General features: G+C 43.4%; 1 protein-coding gene across 5 annotated transcripts in view; it reads left to right on the top strand.

The window, feature by feature from the left end:
* Positions 1 to 21,839, top strand: part of csmd3b (CUB and Sushi multiple domains 3b) — a 418,091-nt gene that overhangs the window by 323,114 nt on the left and 73,138 nt on the right. For 3 of the 5 annotated variants that reach the window (XM_034294759.1, XM_034294757.1, XM_034294761.1), the window contains 9 exons: positions 2,320 to 2,436; positions 3,332 to 3,541; positions 3,930 to 4,118; positions 4,548 to 4,725; positions 9,341 to 9,486; positions 14,729 to 14,809; positions 16,470 to 16,583; positions 17,794 to 17,982; positions 20,586 to 20,744. In XM_034294759.1, coding sequence (XP_034150650.1) covers positions 2,320 to 2,436; positions 3,332 to 3,541; positions 3,930 to 4,118; positions 4,548 to 4,725; positions 9,341 to 9,486; positions 14,729 to 14,809; positions 16,470 to 16,583; positions 17,794 to 17,982; positions 20,586 to 20,744 — 1,383 coding nt within the window. The remainder of the gene's footprint in view (positions 1 to 2,319; positions 2,437 to 3,331; positions 3,542 to 3,929; positions 4,119 to 4,547; positions 4,726 to 9,340; positions 9,487 to 14,728; positions 14,810 to 16,469; positions 16,584 to 17,793; positions 17,983 to 20,585; positions 20,745 to 21,839) is intronic. The other 2 variants (XM_034294760.1, XM_034294758.1) reach the window with 1 other exon arrangement.

Raw genomic sequence — 21,839 nt, 5'->3', positions numbered from 1 at the left:
TAAACAAAAAGAAAATGTATTTGGGTCCATCTACAGTGACTCACTAGACAAGATGATGGATGCGAGATTAGTTGATAACTTTCAGCATTGAGTTGTAAACAGAAATAATGAGGTTGATCATGCTAGCATTGTTCCCTGGGCTTGGTATGCATGTGATATTAGCTTAGTTCACAAAAGCATTTGGACAGCCAAGAAACACACAACACAAAATGTTTTTCTTTATTTTTTCGTGGTTGGTAGGGTCAGGAAAACTTTAAGTTGAGGCGACAAACACACACTGAGCACTATGATATGTTCTGTGACTTTTGGTTTTGATGTGTCAGTTGTTCTTCCACTGCTTCAGATTCTGGAAGCCAACGTGGTGTTAGCGAGTTTCCCTTGGGTTCTTGGGTTTCGGTGTTTGTAACACTACATTTCAACTGTCGACTGATCAAGGCCACGCTGTTTATCACTCAGAATTCCTGATATGATTTACTAGCTTTCACATTTGTTGTTTTTCTCATTGGACTCCCCTTCGCTTTGCTGTGTTCTGGACACTTTGAAGGTGCAACTCTCACAAAAGACTTCGGTCCCCAAGTCCCAATGCCTCCTCATTGTCAGTCAGCTCAGCTCAACATCGTCAAATGTTCATGTCGAATGGCTTTCAGTGGGTTTTGATGTTGTTTAATCTTCTATCTAACATAATTACTTACTCACAATCACTTTGACTCTCCTTAGCGGGAAATGTAAAAGCACCTGCCCTGTAGAGTGGAATGTTCAGAAAAATCCCAATGAGGCTTTGTGCTTTTGACATTGCTTTATAAAGGTTCTGACACTGCAACTGAATGTTTGAAGGTTCATTGTGCCTTTTGGCCTTCCTAGCATTATTATTTTTTTAACAGGAAAAATACCTCACACAGTCAGCTCCGCTGAGAGGCAAAGAGGCTATGCTAATAGAACAACAGGGGAGCGTTGAACTGTGGCTCTCTTAGATACTAAGATATATATACTCCAGAATATCTGAAGCAAAGACCTATTTTGAGGCCTGTCAATAGTAATGTAATCAAGCAGCCCAGCAGGGGACCCTGATACCTTTTCAGACAGTTCTGTTAGCCATGAATACTTTGATACTGTGCTGTTCTATATGAACATTCTGCATTTATTTGATACAAAAGTTAGTAAAGGGACCCCTCCTGTTCAAAGTTGGGTTTGCATATAATGTCGTTAGGGTCCTTATATGATGACATCACAAATGTGAGCACTGCAACAAAGAAGTCATGCTACTATTGTTCCTTTATTTAAGTTGTTTTGAAGGCACTTTCGGTATGTAGATGTTGCTACATTATCATTTCTATCCATATTTGATTTTTATATCTTATATTTCAGATGTAACTTTAGTTTCTTTGCTGCGTGAATGCACAGTCTGCTTCCGATATAATTGATGCTAATTATATGTAATGTAAAGGGAAAGCCTTTGTTGTGCTTATGCAAAGATGTAATTGACTCTGTACATTTAAGATTCTGTATTTTGTATACAATCCCTGTGTCTGTTGTCTTTGGGAGGCGTTATCTGACTGCATACTCAAGCAAGGCGTTTGAGATAAAGGGCAGAACAGATACTTATTCAGACAGATCTGTTAGCCGTGAATACTCTGATACCTATTCAGACAGATCTGTTAGCCATGAATACTCTGATACCTATTCAGACAGATCTGTTAGCCATGAATACTCTGATACCTATTCAGACAGTTCTGTTATCCATAAATATTCTGATACCTATTCAGACAGTTCTGTTTGCCATGAATACTCTGATACCTATTCAGACAGTTCTGTTAGCCATAAATATTCTGATACCTATTCAGACAGTACTATGAGCCTTGAATACTCTGATACCTATTCAGACAGTTCTGTTAGCCATGAATACTCTGATACCTATTCAGATAGTTCTGTTATCCATGAATACTCGGATACCTATTCAGACAGTTCTGTTAGCCATGAATACTCGGATACCTATTCAGACAGTTCTGTTAGAGATGAATACTCTTATACCTATTCAGACAGTTCTGTGAGCCATGAATACTCTGACACCTATTCAGACAGTTCTGTGAGCCATGAATACTCTGATACCTATTCAGACAATTCTGTTAGCTCTGATACCAATTCCCGAAACTTCATACTGTAGTTATTAATACACATACTGTTATGCCATGGCACTGTAGTGATGTTCACCATTTAAGGCACTTTAGTTATTGTATGCCTACATTTTCAAAATGTATTTCTGCTTTTGGATCATTGGGGTGATATTCATTTAACCTGTTTGAGTGATACGTGTATCCACAGCTCAGTGTGGTGGCTCCATGACCGACGTTAGCGGTGTCATCCTGAGCCCGGGCTTTCCCGGGAACTACCCCAGTGGACTGGACTGCACATGGACTGTGAAACTACCCATCGGCTTTGGTATTGGAATCCACCGACGCGCACACACACACACACACAGACAGAACTACCAATCAGCTTTGGCGCATAGTCAGTGTGTCAAGAAGCACTTATTGTGTCAGTGCCCACAGCTAGCGGGACAGTGTCCTATACTACATAGCCGCCGCCGGCCCGGGGAAGCTGGAGTCCGTGTCAGCTAGAGGGGCAACGATGTCGGGTACATGTAGCCCGCACGGAAACGGGAGGCGTGACACCAGCCACGATCCCAGGCGTTTCCGCACGTCAGCTGAGAGCATTGTTCTTCACGTAGCGTGGACGACAACGTGCTGCCTCGGTCTGTGTTTGTGCCCCGGGGCGAGGGGGGTGGGCTGTCCCCGAGAGGCACCGCCTCTTTACGTGTGTGGTGACTCCGAACTGATTCAGCCTGGCTGTCTGCTTGTATAGCCTGGCTGAGAAATTCAGTATTTGGGATGCCGCTCTCCTTCACAGCAATGTGCCAACCACCCACGTTTACTCAGAACACACACTTCCCTTTCACTCCTGTTTCAGTGGGTTGAAATTAAGGAGCTCATTGCTGTTTTGTATTTTTACTAACATTCCAATTAGCAATTGCTGAAGCCGCAACTGATCTCACTAGGGTCCATAAAACCATGCTGGCGGAGTACGATAATAGGCTAAAAACAACAGCAGGAAGGTACGCTGGTGGTTGGAGCTTCTGACCGGTGACCCAAAAATAGCCATTTTGAATCAGCAAGGTGAAACATGCTGTGTTCCGTCCCCTAGCAAGGCCATTAACTCTACCTGCTCCGAGGTTGTTGCAGTAAATTAGACATAGCAGATATCTATTCTTTATTTCGTACACCTGTGGTCTGACCAATGTGCATATAATCTACCCATTTTCTTTTTGCAATTTCAGGAATCCACCTGCAGTTCCTGAACTTCTCAACAGAGGCCATCCATGACTACCTTGAGATCCGAAGTGGCACACTGGAGACGGGCACTGTGATTGACAGGTTCAGCGGACCGCAAGTGCCCAAGTCCCTGTTCAGTACCACCCACGAGACCAGCTTCTTCTTTCACAGTGACTACTCCCAGAACAAGCCCGGTTTCCAGATCACTTACCAGGGTGAGGACCGAGATTGTTTGCTATTCATTATTTATTTATTATTTCATTAATAGATGCAAAGATCTAACTGTTAGGAAAGATCATGGTTGGGTCAAAGGGATTCATGTCGGATTTTTATGATCCGTAGAAACCAGTGAAGACTACACAATGTTACATCAGTTGAATGTGTGGGAGGGAACGCCCAATTGACTTGTCAAGATGCTCCCCTAGATATTCCTATCAACTGTTTTTCATTTAATTGGATTAGTCATTTCTGTCTAATTTTGTCGCAATCGCTCTTTTAATGACACAGAGTTTCATCAGTCTCATCAGTTTTATTTTCACATAATTTTCTATACCTTATTACGCACATAGTCATTAAAACTATAAACGACTTCCTGACTTCCAGCCTATCAGCTGCAGAGCTGTCCCGACCCTCGACCTTTTCGCAATGGCATCGTGATTGGCGGTGACTTCAGCGTGGGCCTGACCGTCTCCTTCGAGTGCCTGCCTGGCTACTCCCTCATCGGAGAGGCCTCTCTCACCTGCCTGCATGGAATCAGCCGCAACTGGAATCACCCCGTACCACGCTGTGAAGGTATGTACAGAAATAGGATGGCTATGGTACCTACCAGAGACCACTGAGGTACCAGGCTGATAATGCACCTACCAAGAGCTGGGTTTCATGGGCCATTACACTTCAGCCATAACAGCCACTATTAGAACAATTAAGCCACCCACTACTACGGCCATGACCGGGCCCACAGAGGTAAGTCATTATTAGACCTTTATAGTATTACGACTTATTACTTAGAAATGGCGATTTTTAAGATTTTTACCCTTGTTGCCGCTCGTCTTTTTACTCATACAAAGTAGCCTTGAAAGACCTGTAACTGTCTTGATGGTGCGCGTGTACGTTCCATGGACCGTAACATCTCCCAGGCACCGCTACGGTCTTTAGCCACCGCTGCTTCAGTGCAGCCTTGGAAGACCTCTAACCTGACCCTGGAATCCCTCTGCCCTGCAGCTCTTTGTGGAGGTAACCTGACCTCCATGAACGGCACTGTCTACTCTCCTGGCCACCCCGAGGAGTACCCCAACTTCCAGGACTGTGTGTGGAGTGTGAGGGTTCCCCCCGGAAATGGGATCTACATCAACTTCACAGTGCTCAGCACTGAACCTATTTATGACTACATCACTGTTTGGTAAGAGCCGGTACTAACTTCTCTCACAGAACATCATCACGCTTTTATTTTGAAACCCAACACAGACCCAACACTGCATCAAAAAGATCCCTTAAAGGAAAGAAGAGATACCCGCCCACCTCTCACAAATTCCTATGCGCTAGCATGCTGTATGTGCTACTATTTCCCTTCCACAGTCTTGTATGCCAGTGATCAACTTACCAAACTATTAGGATGAAAACCTTCCATTTCAGATCATTTCAACTCAGTTTTCAGATTTTTGTTTCAAGATCTAAGACTTTCTCTATTTACACAAAAGGCTTATTTCTCTCAAATATTGTTCACAAATTTGTCTAAATCTTTGTTAGTGAGCACTTCTCCTTTGCCGAGATAATCCATCCACCTCACAGGTGTGGCATATCAAGATGCTGATTAGACAGCATGATTATTGCACAGGTGTGCCTTAGGCTGGTCACTATAAAATGTGCAGTTCCATCACATAGCACAAAACCACAGATGTCACAAGTTTTGAGGGAGCGTGCAATTGGCATGCTGACTGCAGGAATGTCCACCAGAGCTGTTGCCTGTGAATTGAATGTTCATTTCTCTACCATAAGTCGTCTCCAAAGGCGTTTCAGAGAATTTGGCAGTACATCCAACCGGCCTCACAACCGCAGAGCACGTGTAACCACACCAGAACAGGACCTCCACATCCAGCAGCTTCACCTCCAAGATCATCTGAGACCAGCCACCTGGACAGCTGCTGCAACAATCGGTTTGCATAAACTCTGCACAAACTCTCAGAAACTGTCTCAGGGAAGCTCATCTGCATGCTCGTCGTCCTCATCCGGGTCTCGACCTGACTGCAGTTCGTCCTCGTAACCAACTTGAGTGGGCAAATGCTCACATTCACTTTGGAGAGGTGTTCTCTTCACGGAAGAATCACGGTTTTCACTGTACAGGGCAGATGGCAGACAGCGTGTATGGCGTCGTGTGGGTGAGCAGTTTGCAGATGTCAATGTTGTGGATTGAGTGGCCCATGGTGGCGGTGGGGTTATGGTATGGGCAGGCGTGTGTTATGGACAGCGAACACAGGTGCATTTAGTTGATGGCATTTTGAATGCACAGAGATACCGGGACAAGATCCTGAGGCCCATTGTTGTGCCATTCATTCACGACCATCACCTCATGTTGCAGCATGATAATGCACGGCCCCATGTTGAAAGGATCTGTACACAATTCCTGGAAGCTGAAAACATCCCAGTTCTTGCATGGCCAGCAAACTCACCGGACATGTCACCCATTGAGCATGTTTGGGATGCTCTGGATCGGCGTGTACAACAGCGTGTTCCAGGTCCTGCCAATATCCAGTAACTTCGCACAGCCATTGAAGAGGAGTGGACCAACATTCCACAGGCCACAATCAACAACCTGATCAACTCTATGCGAAGGAGATGTGTTGCACTGTGTGAGGCAAATGGTGGTCACACCAGATGCTGACTGGTTTTCGGACCCCCCTGGACCCCCTCGGACCCCCCCAGTACAGTGAAACTACGCATTTCAGAGTGGCTTTTACTGTGGCCAGCCTAAGGCACACCTGTGAGGTGGATGGATTATCTCGGCAAAGGAGAAGTGCTCACCAACACAGATTTAGACAGATTTGTGAACAATATTTGAGAGAAATAGGCCTTTTGTGTACATAGAGAAAGTCTTAGATCTTTGAGTTCAGCTCATGATAAATGGGGGCAAAAACAATAGTGTGGTCGTTTATAATTTTTTTCAGTGTATATGTATCCTTACTGTGCTGTTGTTATTTTAAACCTTTAAAGTAATGATAGTTGTTGGATAGTTGTAATTAAGACGCTGCTAAAATGAACAGGATTTAAACAAACAATATTTTAGCGCTGCTGTGTTCCCCAGTGCAGACCTCCAAACTGTTTCTTCCTAATTGGATGCATCCATTCCATGGTTACCATAGCTACTGCATGGAGAACCATTCTTTTAAAAAGGGAACTTTATGTTCTGGCTGTTCTGGTGGACCCGTGTTTCAACTCTTCACCTCCCTTTGCTTCCATCTGTCCTTCCGTCCGCGTTCCATATAACAAAAAAAATAGACCAGTAGGGATATCGCAGTCATCCCATTTAAATTCATAGGGTGTGCTGAACTCAGACTTTTAATCTCTTCCTGTGAACTGTAAAGATTTCAGAGGAAACATAACGTAATGCAGGCGACAGGGCAAGTTCTTTAACCATCCCCATAGATCCATTCAAAGGCGTCTTGATGTTTTAAAGAGGATGGCTCTCTGAGTAATTGTCTTCCCTGGCACCCTGACACCGCTGTTGTGGACATGGTTGGAGAGAAGGATGGAGAAGTGGATGGAGGATAACAAACAAAGGGTTGAACTAATGGAAGGATGGAACAAATTTGTTCCCGAGATTAATTCTAAGAGTTGATGTCCTCCATCTATGCACACAGAAATTACAAGTCCTCTTTGTTTTAAAAGAAACCAGAAGGGTGCAGTTATTTATTAATGCTCTCTTTCCACCCCCGCATGGTTAAATAATGTGTTTTCAGCAAAGGTGGAAAGAGGACCTATATTATTGGTTTTCTTTTATTCACACGGTTCTGTGTCTAAGATAATATTTATGTTGCTCACTGTGGCGGCCGACAGCGCTTCGTTCTGTTTTCAGTGTTGTGAGACGTCCTGCTGGCTTCTGGGTTCCCTTGTTGTAGTACAAACACACACACACACAAACTCACACCCACACACAGGCAGTCATGTATGGATGAATACACACAGTTACCGACGTTAGCCAGATTAATACGACAGCTTCTCTGCTTGTTCATTAGGGCCACCATGACCCAGCACTGACCTATGACACGTTCCACTGACTACCAACAGACAGTCCCCCCTTCTCTCCACTTCCTCACCTTTGAGTAGTTCCAGGTCTTACCCTTGGAGGTGACTTAGCCCCTGGCAGCCTAGATCACAGAGATGTAACCCTCCCTGCACTCCTGTCTCCTAATTGGGTAGACGGTTTCATATCTGGGCACCTTACTGAATTTTAAATGGGAGTCTACGGAATGAGGACACTTAGGCTGTGGCTTCATTAAAAATTAAGTTTTAAAAAAGGACCATCTAATGTCTATTTCTGGAGGGAATAGCGTAAACACCTGTTAGATTATGTGTCCATCCTCATTACTATTATTATTATTATTATTGTGACAAGTTCACACAGAGTTAACTAGGTGGACATGTAGTTCTGCTGATGTGTCCATCTACAGTCAGCATATACATATCCAGTCTATACAGCGTCTACACAGTGTCTATGCAGCGTCTATACAGTATGTATACAGTGTGCATAGTGTCTATACAGTGTCTATACAGTATCTATACAGTGTGTATACAGTGTCTATACAGTATCTATACAGTTTGTATAGAGTATCTATACAGTGTCTATACAGTGTCTATACAGTATCCATACAGTATTTATACAGTGTCTATACAGTATCTATACAGCGTCTACACAGTGTCTATGCAGTGTCTATGCAGCGTCTATACAGTATGTATACAGTGTGCATAGTGTCTATACAGTGTCTATACAGTATCTATACAGTGTGTATACAGTGTCTATACAGTATCTATACAGTTTGTATAGAGTATCTATACAGTGTCTATACAGTGTCTATACAGTATCCATACAGTATTTATACAGTGTCTATACAGTATCTATACAGCGTCTACACAGTGTCTATGCAGTGTCTATGCAGCGTCTATACAGTATTTATACAGTGTGCATAGTGTCTATACAGTGTCTATACAGTGTCTATACAGTGTGTATACAGTGTCCATACAGTGTCTATACAGTGCGTATAGAGTACCTATACAGTGTGCATACAGTGTGCATACAGTGTCTATACAGTATCTATACAGTTTCTATACAGTGTGTATAGAGTGTCTATACAGTGTCTATACAGTGTCTATACAGTATCTATACAGTGTCTGTACAGAATCTATACAGTGTGTATAGAGTATCTATACAGTGTCTATACAGGTTCTATACAGTGTCTATACAGTGTCTATACAGTGTCTATACAGTGTGTATAGAGTATCTATACAGTGTCTATACAGTGTCTATACAGTATCTATACAGTGTCTATACTCTATCTATGGAGGGCCTGTACTATTCTTAATTGATGCGCTTCTGTGGCAGCCGGCAGCACTTTGTTCTGTTCTCAGTGTTGTGAGACATGAGGCCTACTTCTGGTTTCCTGACTTATGCACACACAGACAGACAGACACACACACACACAGGCACATATAGACACACAAACACTCTTCCTCGTTTTACCTGTGAAACACACATGCAAAACACACATATATGCATGCATTTTCTGGAGAACATGGTTTGCCTAATGCCTGATGAAGTGGCTTCAGTTTGCATTGATGTAAGGGAAGAGTTAAGATGAGCAGCAAAATAGATTTCCAATGTTCTGCCTCAGAGATATGTTGGTGGTCAATGTCTGGTCCTCACTGTCTATCGACAGTGTTCATCACCTTCCTGTAGTGTATTTCCGCATTGATTGTGCGTATATTTTTTCTGTGATTCCATTGGTCTGTGTGTTTGTCCCCAGGGATGGTCCGGACCAGAGCTCCCCTCAGATCGGCCAGTTCAGCGGTAACACAGCCCTGGAGTCTGTCTACAGCACCTCCAACCAGATCCTCATCAAGTTCCACAGCGACTTCAGCGGCAGTGGGTTCTTCGTGCTCAGTTACCATGGTGAGCACTTCAACTTGCGGACGGTCGGAGTGAGACAGAGGAGCGTGAAGGAGAAAGCATGACAAAAGGGGAAGGATGTCAAGAGGTAGAAAGAGAAAGAACAAGAAGGAAGATACAGAAGGAGATTGAGACTGTAAGAGAGAGACAGGGGAGTTTTTGTTTGGTTTTAACACGCCTTTATTGTATCAAGTAAAGAGAGAGGAAAGGAGACAGAGAGCAGGAGAGAGAGAGGGGGAGGGAAAGGGAGAGAGAGGGAGAGATCATCGACCTGACAGGAAGCAGAGTGAAGCTACTAGTCATTCTTCCTTCTCCTCCGCCTCCTCTTCCTCCTCCGCATGCAGCCTGTCTGCTCAAGGCCTTTAACACACATGGCAGCCAGTGCCGGTTATTGGCTCAGCTCATTTTCATAGTCAATTTAATCGTGCCTTCTTGCCCTGCGAGGACTCTCTTCCATCTGACAGGGTCAGGGATGACTCAGTGGAGGTGCCGGGCACCGTGAACGTGAGCCACATCCATTATTTCCTGCAGGGTGCGCACAGAGCAAAGAGACCTCGCCCTGATATAGTTTCTCAAAGAGACCTCGCCCGGATATAGTTTCTCAAAGAGACCTCGCCCGGATGTATGTTCTCAAAGAGACCTCGCCCCGATATAGTTTCTCAAAGAGACCTCGCCCCGATAAAGTTTCTCTACACTGACATCAAGACACAGACAATATCCACTGGTTCAGCTAAGCAGACCGGGCTGCACTGAGCGGACCAGTCCACACACGGACCATAGTGGCTGGAAAGGAGGATGTGAATGTGAACTATCGGACCCAGTAAAGTGTGTCTGATTAGCAGTGTGGTGTGGCCGGGCATCAGTGTTCTCTACATGTCCGGAGAGGTACTGTGCTGTGTAAGAGGGTGTTTGTTTCCAGTGGAATGACTGATTATTGACACGGTGCTACTGGAATAAACAGCTCCACCGGACCAACACCGAGGACCCTATTTTTCTGCGACAGGCAGCACTTATGGCTTTACTAAAAGTGCTTATTGATTCTGGCCGGTATCAGACGTCACTCCCCACCAGTCTGTCTAAATGGGGAACAGTAGGGTGGCTTAAGAGCTACTTCAGTCCCTACACTCTAACAGCTGAGGTGCTTAACCGCCACTTTAGTTTCGGCTCCTCCCAAATGAATTATGGGTAAACTGCAAGTAGTATAGATGGACAAGCAATAGTCGGTGTTGGTTGATTCCAGTTTATTAAAAGGTGAAAGGTTTATTAAAAGGTAACACAGGAGTCTTGGATCAATCGTAGGGCCATTGTGTTAATGAAAATTATAGTAACTATGATAATGTAGCATTATTATTGTTATTGTTAATTTTACTACTACTACTAGATCTGTTTGGGCTTCAATGTAGAAATTTCTAAAAATTGTTCCGGCCCTCGGCTGAATGTAATTGCAGACCTCTGCTGTATTCTGGTAATGAGGTCCTTAGCATCATATCTGGTCTGGTGCAGCTTACTGCTCCTAGCTCCTCATTATGCATTTCCATGGAGTCATTAACAGGCGCTCTTATCCAGAGCAACTTACAGGAGCAATTAGTCTTAAGTCCCTTGCTCAAGGGCACAATGACACCTTGTCAGCTTTGGGATTCAAACCAGCAACCTTTCCCTGTCTGCCCCAATGCTCGAAGCACAAGGCTTAGTAATGTAATTTACGTTGCTAGAATAGACCGAATTTGCAGCAATGTCTCTCTGTATTTATTTGGATTTGGCACGGGAATTACTCTGCCTCTGTAATGACTTTAGCTTTGATTCATTTTAAATGGGCCACCGAGTTAGAGAGACAACTTTATTTCCCTGATAGTGAACACTCCAGTTTGCTGTCAATTAGGCCAGATTTATTCAACGCTTAGGAAATATATTAATTTAGGTTATTAGAATGTCCTCAACTGTCAAATAATCAGGTTATAGGCTGAAGCCAGTTTATTCATGCAGTTTGCGGTCCAGAATGATCAAATATGTTTTTGTGTTGGTCACATCAAAGATTGGCTGGGGAAAATAAATCAATGGAATATATTATTACTGTGAATAAGCTTCAACAAGCAAAAGGCCAAACTGTCACTTTTTCCAATTCTGTTTTGAGAGGGTTTAAGTTGATAAATTGCATAGTTATTCAGGACCGTATGCAGACATCATGGTACTAAAGACACAATTTGTGGGAATCTGATGACTAAATTCCTGTAAACCACTCGTTTTCACCCGATTATCTTCCACTGATCATTGTGGTTGTCACTCCTACATCAGGTTAACATGGAGTCAGTGTGAATTTTACATTAAGGATGCAAAGGAGTCAGAGTGAATCCCACATGAAGGCAAAGGAGTCAGAGTGAATCCCACGAGGAAAGGAGTCAGAGTGAATCCCAGATGAAGGAAACCAAAGGGTCAGAGTGAATCCCACAAGGAAACGAGTCAAAGTGAATCACAGATGAAGGAAACCAAAGAGTCAGAGTGAATCCCACGAGGAAAGGAGTCAGAGTGAATACCACATGAAGGAAACCAAAGAGTCAGAGTGAATCCCACGAGAGAAGGAGTCAGAGTGAATACCACATGAAGGAAACCAAAGAGTCAGAGTGAATCCCACGAGGAAAGGAGTCAGCGTGAATCCCACGAGGAAAGGAGTCAGAGTGAATCCCACATGAAGGAAATCAAAGAGTCAGAGTGAATCCCACGAGGAAAGAAGTCAGAGTCATGTTTTCTTCGTATGCCCTTCCTTTGTGACTGTGATCACCGCGGTGAAATGTAGACTCTTTGATTGGAACACGCGCGAGTGCTAGTGTGTGCTGTCCTGCATGTCTCCCAGGGCACAGCTCTGACCGCTGTCACCTTATTTCATCCTGTAATTAATGCCAGCAAGCAGTGCTCGTTTCCTCAGATCGTTAGCAGTGCCTCTGTGCCGGAACAGTGCAGGTTGACCGCTCCATTGATTCCCAAAAGGTACACGGCGCTTATCAGATGCCCTTAAACACAGGAGCCCGATCACATCGCCGCTGAATGAATTGTTATGCAGCGAAGGTGGAGACAGTGTGGAATCTGACATCTTTATTTTGTTCTGCTTAACCTTTCAAATGTCAATAGTTTTTCCTCCTTCCCAGTTCGGATGCTCTTTTGTCCAGACATAGGAAATCAATGTAGATCTATGGTTTTCGAGAGTGAGGCGGTGGTGGATGGACAACGGGGATAGTGTTATTAGCACTGATGTTGAGTTTGGCAGATACTCATGCTCAAACCATTAATATCTAATAATGTCTGTGTGTGTGTGTGTGTGTGTGTGTATATATATATATATACAGGTGCTGGTCATAAAATTAGATTATCATCAAAAAGTTGAGTTATTTCAGTAATTCCATTCAAAAAGTGAAACTTGTATAATGTATACATTCATTCCACACAGACTGATATATTTCAAATCTTTATTTCTTTTAATTGTGATGATTATAACTGACAACGAAAATCCCAAATTCAGTATCTCAGAAAATTTGAATATTACTTAAGAAAGAAATGTTGGCCAACTGAAAAGTATGAACATGAAAAGTATGAGCATGTACAGCACTCAGTTAGTTGGGGCTCCTTTTGCCTGAATTACTGCAGCAATGCGGCTTGGCATGGAGTCGATCAGTCTGTGGCACTGCTCAGGTGTTATGAGAGCCCAGGTTGCTCTGATAGTGGCCTTCAGCTCTTCTGCATTGTTGGGTCTGGCGTCTGTCTTCCTCTTCACAATACCCCATAGATTTTCTATAGGGTTAAGGTCAGGCGAGTTTGCTGGCAAATTAAGAACAGGGATACCATGGTCCTTAAACCAGGTACTGGTAGCTTTGGCACTGTGTGCAGGTGCCAAATCCTGTTGGAAAATGAAATCTGCATCTCCATAAAGTTGGTCAGCAGCAGGAAGCATGAAGTGCTCTAAAACTTCCTGGTAGACGGCTGCGTTGACCTTGGACCTCAGAAAACACAGTGGACCAACACCAGCAGATGACATGGCACCCCGAACCATCACTGACTGTGGAAACTTTACACTGGACTTCAAGCAACGTGGATTCTGTGCCTCTCCTCTCTTCCTCCAGACTCTGAGACCTTGATTTCCAGAGGAAATGCAAAATCAAAGAACATAACTTTAGACCACTCAACAGGAGTTACAGTCCTTTTTGTCTTTAGCCCAGGCGAGATGCTTCTGACGTTGTGTCTTGTTCAAGAGTGGCTTGACACAAGGAATGCGACAGCTGAAACCCATGTCTTGCATACGTCTGTGCGTGGTTGTTTTTGAAGCACTGAATCCAGCTTCAGTCCACTCTTTGTGAATCTCTCCCACATTTTTTAATGGGTTTTGTTTCACAATCCTCTCCAGGGTGCGGTTATCCCTATTGCTTGTACACTTTTTTCTACCACATCTTTTCCTTCCCTTCGCCTCTCTATGAATGTGCTTGGACACAGAGCTCTGTGAACAGCCAGCCTCTTTAGCTATGACCTTTTGTGTCTTGCCCTCCTTGTGCAAGGTGTCAATGGTCATCTTTTGGACAGCTGTCAAGTCAGCAGTCTTCCCCATGATTGTGTTGCCTACAGAACTAGACTGAGAGACCATTTAAAGGCCTTTGCAGGTGTTTTGGGATAATTAGCTAATTAGAGTGTTGCACCAGGTGTCTTCAATATTTAACCTTTTCACAATATTCTAATTTTCTGAGATATTGAATTTGGTGTTTTCATTAGTTGTCAGTTATAATCATCAAAATTAAAAGAAATAAACACTTGAAATATATCAGTGTGTGGAATGAATGTATACATTATACAAGTTTCACTTTTTGAATGGAATTACTGAAATAAATCAACTTTTTGATGATAATCTAGTTTTATGACCAGCACCTGTATATATACAGTACTGTGCAAAAGTTTAGAGTAATTGAAAGTCGAACTAATGCTATTTATTAGCATAGTGTTATAATAAAATAAAATATACATATTTATATACATTATTATAATATATATTATTATTTTGGACAGTTTAACACTTACTATCCAAAGAAATTAGATTTTCAGGTGCCTAATACTTTTGCTTAGTACTGTACATATTTATATGTATAAAATGTATAAAATGTTTTAAGAAAACAAAAACTGCCAGTCCAATAACTGCTTAACAAAGACAGAGTCACTATCCCGCTCTTCAATGACATTTGAAATATCCATGTTCTCCTTCCTCCTCTTCTAGCATACCAGCTGAGGATCTGCCAAGCGCCGCCAGAGGTGGTGAACGCTGATGTCCTCATGGAGGACAGGGAGTTTGAAATTGGTAAACACATTCATTAGTTCAATAGGCAAATATCCCTCACTGTTCCTTCTGGAGTGTTTATACTTGGGACCAGGCAGAGGTGCGTTCAACCAGGCGTGTCGTTTGAAAACCTTAGCTCACATTAACGGACACATTCCTGTTTTCCTTGCGCTACTGTTCGCTGACATTAAGCACCAGTCTGAGGAGACAGGGTGTCTTGTTCAGATCTAAACTCCAACTTAAGTGGCCACGTACCGGCTTTCTTTCACACTGAGTAGAGAAAGTAACTATTATTGAAATAGTTAATGTTTCACCGTAAACATGTTGGCCACGAGCTGACTCCTTGTTGAACTCACCAGAGTACACCCACTCTAACACCCGCTCTGACACCCGTTCTGACACCCGCTATGACACCCGCTCTGACACCCGCTATGACACCCGCTCTGACACATGCTATGACACCCGCTATGACACCTATTCTGACACCCGCTATGACACCCGCTATGACACACGCTATGACACATGCTATGACACCTATTCTGACACCCGCTATGACACCCGCTATGACACACGCTATGACACATGCTATGACACCCGCTATGACACCCGCTATGACACCCATTCTGACACCCGCTCTGACACCCATTCTGACACCCGCTCTGACACCCGCTCTGATACACGCTATGACACCCGCTCTGACACACGCTATGACACCCGCTATGACACCCGCTATGACACCCGCTCTGACACCCGCTCTGACACCCGCTCTGACACTCACTCTGTTACTCGGTGTGAATGTGGAAGGAATGTAATTCCTGGCCATACTGGTTCTTCATCTTCTGCCGTCAGGGAACTGAGACATTACACCATTGTCATGTGCCCTTGTATTTCACAGATACTCCAGTATTCTTTAACTATCCTATAATAAATGTGCTGATATATGAGGAATATTCTCAAAGAGTGTTGATTATCAGGGCTTAGAGAGGACAAGGGATATCATGCATATGACCACACACACACACACACACACACACGAAAACACAGAAACAGACAGAGTGCCAGGACACACACATATGCACAAAAGCACACACACATGGAAATGCAGGCTCATTGCTAGAACACACATGCAGAAACACACTATTCCTTCGCTTCTGTGAGTTAGCAACTACTGTAGCTCTGTGTTTGGTGGGCCATAATAATGTCTGGGATGGGAATCAAACTGTCTCAATTCAATTTTAAAGGATTTGTTGGCATTGGAAACATTAGATGACATTGCCAAAGCAAAGGGGAACGTAAGAAAGTTATGAATAACTAAAGGAAAAGAATTTAAACAATGAAATTCGAGGTACGGAATACATAACACACAAAAGTTTCAAAAGGATTAAGCTATTTGATATCTTATTACCAGTTGTGTACCGTGTTACAAAAAACTTGAGAATAGTAAAAGTATGAGTGACAAGAGAAAATATAAATATTGGTTGTGGTTGTTTTTCAAAAGCTTTCTTTCTCTTCCTGACTTCCTGTCACTCTCCTTCCCTCCATCATTCTCCCCCCCCCCCCCCTTTCTCTGATTTGCACTCCCACCTGCTCTCTCACTCTGGTTCTCTGCCTCTCTCTCTCTTTGATCTCTCCCTCTTCCTCGGTCTCTTTCTCTCCCCCTCTTCACCTTCCCTTCCGCCAGGGGACATCATCCGGTACCGCTGCCACCCGGGCTTCACTCTGGTGGGCAGTGAGATCCTGACGTGCAGACTGGGGGAAAGGCTTCAGATGGACGGGCCTCCCCCTATATGTCAAGGTGTTTGCGTGTGTGTGTGTGTGTGTGTGTGTGTGTGGGTTTGTGTGTGGCAACTGTAATTAAAAAAGTTTAGTCATTAGCTGGGTTCTGCCCCTCGTGTTTTCTGTTCTCCATTCCAGGTATGTTTCTGTGTCCTCCCTCTTAGAGTGTTTAGAGGCTTAACAGCTGTTGTCATTAATGTTTTATGGCACCATATTTCTCTCCTGGCATCCCATGGGTGGCACTCACTTTGTCAGGATTTGTCCCGAAAATCTACCTGAAAATATGTTAAAACCTGGAAACATTCACCGCTGGTGTCCCAAATGGTACCCGGTTGCCTAAATGGTGCGCCAGTATTGTCTAGGGTTCTGGTCCAAATAAGTGCACGACATAGGGACTAGTGTGCCGTCTGGAATTCAGCCGCAGTGTTTTTCAACCGGAACTGGATCTCGATCAGAACCGGCTACCCTGGCGTGCGCTAAAGATAGAATGAGGTAGAGCTGAAAGTTTCGCCCAAACTGACGTGATGGTCCATCAATGTCTTACAAAACATACACACCGTCAGTGAGGGTGGTGGTTCCTCCTTGGGGACCCCCCAGACGCCCCACGGTTGTAGCCCCGAAGTAGCAGAGCTGATCACTTAATCAAGGGCTTCATCATTAGTCTGAAATAGTTCCTCAGACGACACAGTACCAGGAGAGCGGTGGGCCCTTGCATGTGGAAGCTGGTGACAGGAGGACGGCTCATGCTGTCGTAATGTCCGGAGTTAATGGATTACCGTGAGACATACAGAAACCAAGGGCTCCTAAGTGGCACAGCGCTCTAAGACGGTCTTTTGCAGTGCCAAGCAGTATACCACAGTCTAGGTTTTAGCTGACTGGGAGCTACACTGGTCGAGGCATATTGGCCTAGCATCGCCCAAGGTGGTGGAGGGTGGTGGAGGGTGGCATCGTCTGATTTCCTAGAGTTTTGACACTCTAATGACTCAATTTGATCAGGCTCCTGCAAACCCCTGAATTTCAGTGTAATACCAAAGCAGAATATCTTGTGTACTGATGCTTTGGAGGAAGTCACCACGATCTTCAACTCTCCTGAGCCCGTTGGGAGTGTGTGGCCTATTTTTTCTGACTCTTTTTTTAGTGAGCACTGTCTGTTGGGTTGTCATCTGGCAAAAGATGGTGAATTCCCCGCCTAATGTCCAAAAATGTTCTCTTGTTCTGTCCCCACCCAGTGCAATGCCCGGCCCACGATGTGAGGTTCGACTCTACTGGGGTAATCCTCAGTCCAGGTTACCCTGATAGCTACCCCAACCTTCAGATGTGTATATGGACCATCAACGTGGAGAAGGGCTACAACGTCACCCTGTACTTTGAGTCCTTCCAGACGGAGAGGGAGTTTGACATCCTGGAAGTCTTTGATGGTAGCTTATTTTCATGTTACACTAGCCTGGTGCCAGGACTGTGATGTGTTGGCGTTGCTGCCTCATTACAACTCGAAACAGATCTGTGAACCGGTTACTATTACACTCTGTCATGTTTTCAAATCACTTCCTGGGTTTGTTTTGTGCTCAAACTGTCTGGCTGGGCTTCAGTAGCATTGGAGGTGTAATCTTCAGTGAATTGAGCTTGGGGAAACTGGGCGTGAAAAGGCTGAAAGTTTTGGTATTGAATGCAAGGACTACAGAACTTTCTATGACCTCAGTCTGAGTGATGTGAAACGATGTGAGGCAAGCGCGAAAGCACTGAACTATGTAGATTAATACTGGAATGACAAACCACGGTTAGACCATCTCTCAGTTAAAGATTACTCCTGCCGCTATGTTTCCTTTATGCTGGTATATGTATTATTTAACCGCGGATGAAAATACCATGCTTACACAAGCTGCCGTACTCTGTTGAATCTTAACTAAAGCCAGACCGATATGGGATTGTTGTACCCAATTCCTATTTTTGAGTGCAACTATTTACCAATACTTATTATATCTTGCCAATTTTCTGTTATTGTAGCTAAAATGGTATATATATATCAGCATGGATTGTTCTTAAAACTAGCCCAGAAAGATACTCAGAAAGTACATTTCTTAAATTGAAACAAAAACAATATTGAATTATATTTACCATTCAATGGAATGTATTGCATTATAAAAATAACATATTAACATAAAAGAAAATAATGAACACCAGTAAGGCAACAATAAATGTATGTATTTTCCTTTACTGGTCTCAGATCTCTCTTTAGCTTTACAGTCATTAGTGCTGCCACTTGAGTGTTGGCAGGCTATATAGGAAGCACATCTTCTCAGCCTTGGCACCTGACAGCTCAAAAGGTATTCTAGAATTATATCAGATCATGATATGCAAGCTCAAACAGGCAATCTAAGAGACGTATTAGAAGTAGATTCGTCGCTAGGATCACAATACATTAGCGGCCTACACGTCTACATTGTCATAATGCGCGATCGGAATTATAGATGAATAGAACAGGGACTATTTTATTATTCTTATTATTTCTGGTCAATTTGAGATCCAGGGCTATTCATTAAAGATCCGGGCCTAACGCCCAGGCCTAACGACGCCAATGATTAGAAGTATTGCTGGATTTTTGTAACCTAACATTAACGGGCAAATCATTGAGCCAAATAAATTGATCTTTTCTGTGCGATTCGGTTATCAATGTTCACCGGGAAAAGATGTTTGCATGCCAATAATCTATCACTACACGTAACCCTATTGAAAACATACGTATTGACTTCAATGGTGCACTTTATTCACTATTTGTACTTAACGTTTTGCAGATAATTGTAAGATATTTTTTGAAAGTAGGCAAATCATGAAGCTAATTGGTCATTCTTGTTATAATTTCAGATGCTATTTATTTCCCATTGTTCAACAGACAGGCAATTGTTGTCACACAACCAGTCAGTGTTGCAATTATAGCAACAACTAAAACATGGATCTGTGCTGTATTCGCACATCTGAACTGCCTTGCGTTATAGCCTACTCAACAAAAACGAGATAACACATCTACAATGTATTGTATAGCTACGCTACGTGGTTATCAACTGTAGGTACGTTACCAAATAAGTACCATATAGTCCTGATTTAAAATGAAAATCACAAAATAAATGGTGCTGCTTTCGTCCCAAGGTAAACTCAAGAAAAGCAAGCTGGCTAACTAACGTTAGCTCTGTGATGAAACTACAGCACAAAGCTAAACGTGCCCCCTGAGTGAACGCTGTGACATACACTTCCCCAGTGCCGCAGAGCTAACGTTATAGCAGTCATGGAAATAAGGAAACTCAAGTGTTGTTTTTGAAAACCCCATACTGTACATCACAACGTTAATACAAACTGTGTCTGTTTCAATGCCCTGTTGTTATACATCTCAAAAAAAAAAAAAAAAGCCCTGTTGTTATACATCTCTTGAGTAGTACATTCACTTTGCAGGCTCTATACTAAAAGTAATACATTTATTTTTCAGGGCAATTTCAGGAAAATGTTTGTTACAGTTACTACGGTACAGTAGTTACCACTGAGTTTGACCATAGCATCAGTGTTGCATTGTGTAGCAACCATTCTTAGTCCAAACAACTAGCTAAACTGTTTTGCTACTTAAAACCTTTTTTGCTACTTAAAATTATTTTAACAGTTTGTGTGCATATTGAGAGATCTTTTACACTGGAAGTTGTTTATTTAAACTCACCTTAAAAGTAGTTTGTGGTCTTCCCTCCCACTGTTTTAAGGTGGTGGGTGTCGTCCTATTGTAGAGCGCAAACGTATATCAGGTGAAAAAGCTCCCGCTTCAGAACAAATAATGAATTGCAAAACAAATATATTCGTCTCTAAACAGTTAATAAATCGCTGTTACAAATATATCAGTAAACCGCTAAAATCGGTCGGGCTCTAATCTTAACCCATTCTCGCCCCCTCACAGCACCACCTACAACACCTGTTCTCTTTCTTTCCCACCTGACCTCTATTCATTTCACTATCCCTCTTTCTTCGTCTCTCACTCTCTCTACAGGTCCCAGTCCCACCAGCCAGACTCTGGCCACCTTCAGCGGTGACCTGCCGGCACCGTTCAACATCACCACGACCGGCCACCAGCTCACTCTGCGCTGGTCCTCCGACCATGGAACCAACAAGAAGGGCTTTCGTATCCGCTATGTTGGTGAGTATCAAAGTACGTATCCATTTAAATCACTCTTTTTCACTTGCACGTTTACGTCTTTTTAGATTAAGCGGTGCGAGTGTGTGTATGAATGCGCACGTATGCGTGTACGTGTGAGTGAGGGGAACAACAGCAAAGGGCTAGAGCATGTTTCTATATAGCTACCCTAAAAACTTGCATGTGGAATATTGTGGTTGCACTCAATATGTGTCTGTCTTTCCATGAGGTATTGAACAGTTAATTATGTTGGTTAAAGTATTGATGCATTTAAATACAGTGTTAGAGAGGTCAGACCACAGGCCTTAAATATCAGAGAGCAGCACAGTAATGAGATTATGCTCTAACTAGGGCTATGCACTCATTCCCTGATAGAAAAAAAAAAAAACACTTACAAAAAATGGCTCCAGCAGGCAATCATTTCTGTTTTCGGCATTTGACCTGCCTGTTTCTCACATGCATTGTTGCTGTGGTACAATAGGCTACATTAGACATTCTGTGAACCCCAAAGTGATCCTGTTCCTCCAATTTGTACTTGATTACATAAAAAATCTCCTACGGGTAGTTTTTGTGCAGCTTTAATGTATTCCAGAGCAAAGTAATTGGTAGCTTGGTGAACCATCTTTTCACAGCAGCGTCCCTGACACTCCATAGTGATGATGTAGATGTCACTGGAGACATCAGTCTAGCCAGGGCCTGGGGACCTTAGCCAGCCACAGAGCTGGGTCTCCCCCCACGCCACATTCCGCTATCTGGCCAGAACAAGCTGGGGACAGATGGAAACTGACCAGGTCAAGTGCTGGTCAGAGTTGTGACAGCCAGCTTGTCCTTAATGGCCCTGTGGGTCTGTAAGTGTGTGTGTGTGTGTGTGTGTGTGTGAGACACAGTGTGAGAAGCCAGAGGAGCAGAGGTAACAGAGCAGATTGTGGCTGAACATTGGCACCAGTACAGAATTAGGACAATAGCTTGTTAGGTGCAAGACCATTCTTAGGCCAGGGTAGACTGAACAAGCCAATCATATGAAAGTGGCTGCACTGACAAAAAAACATTTTTTTTTTATTTTTTTTTTAGCCACAGTGTAGGTTTTGTCTTACTGTAGCCATAGCAACA

The sequence above is a fragment of the Esox lucius genome, chromosome 10 (assembly GCF_011004845.1).
Source record: "Esox lucius isolate fEsoLuc1 chromosome 10, fEsoLuc1.pri, whole genome shotgun sequence".
NCBI classification, from domain to species: domain Eukaryota; kingdom Metazoa; phylum Chordata; class Actinopteri; order Esociformes; family Esocidae; genus Esox; species Esox lucius.
This window is presented reverse-complemented; position numbering and strand designations above follow the sequence as displayed.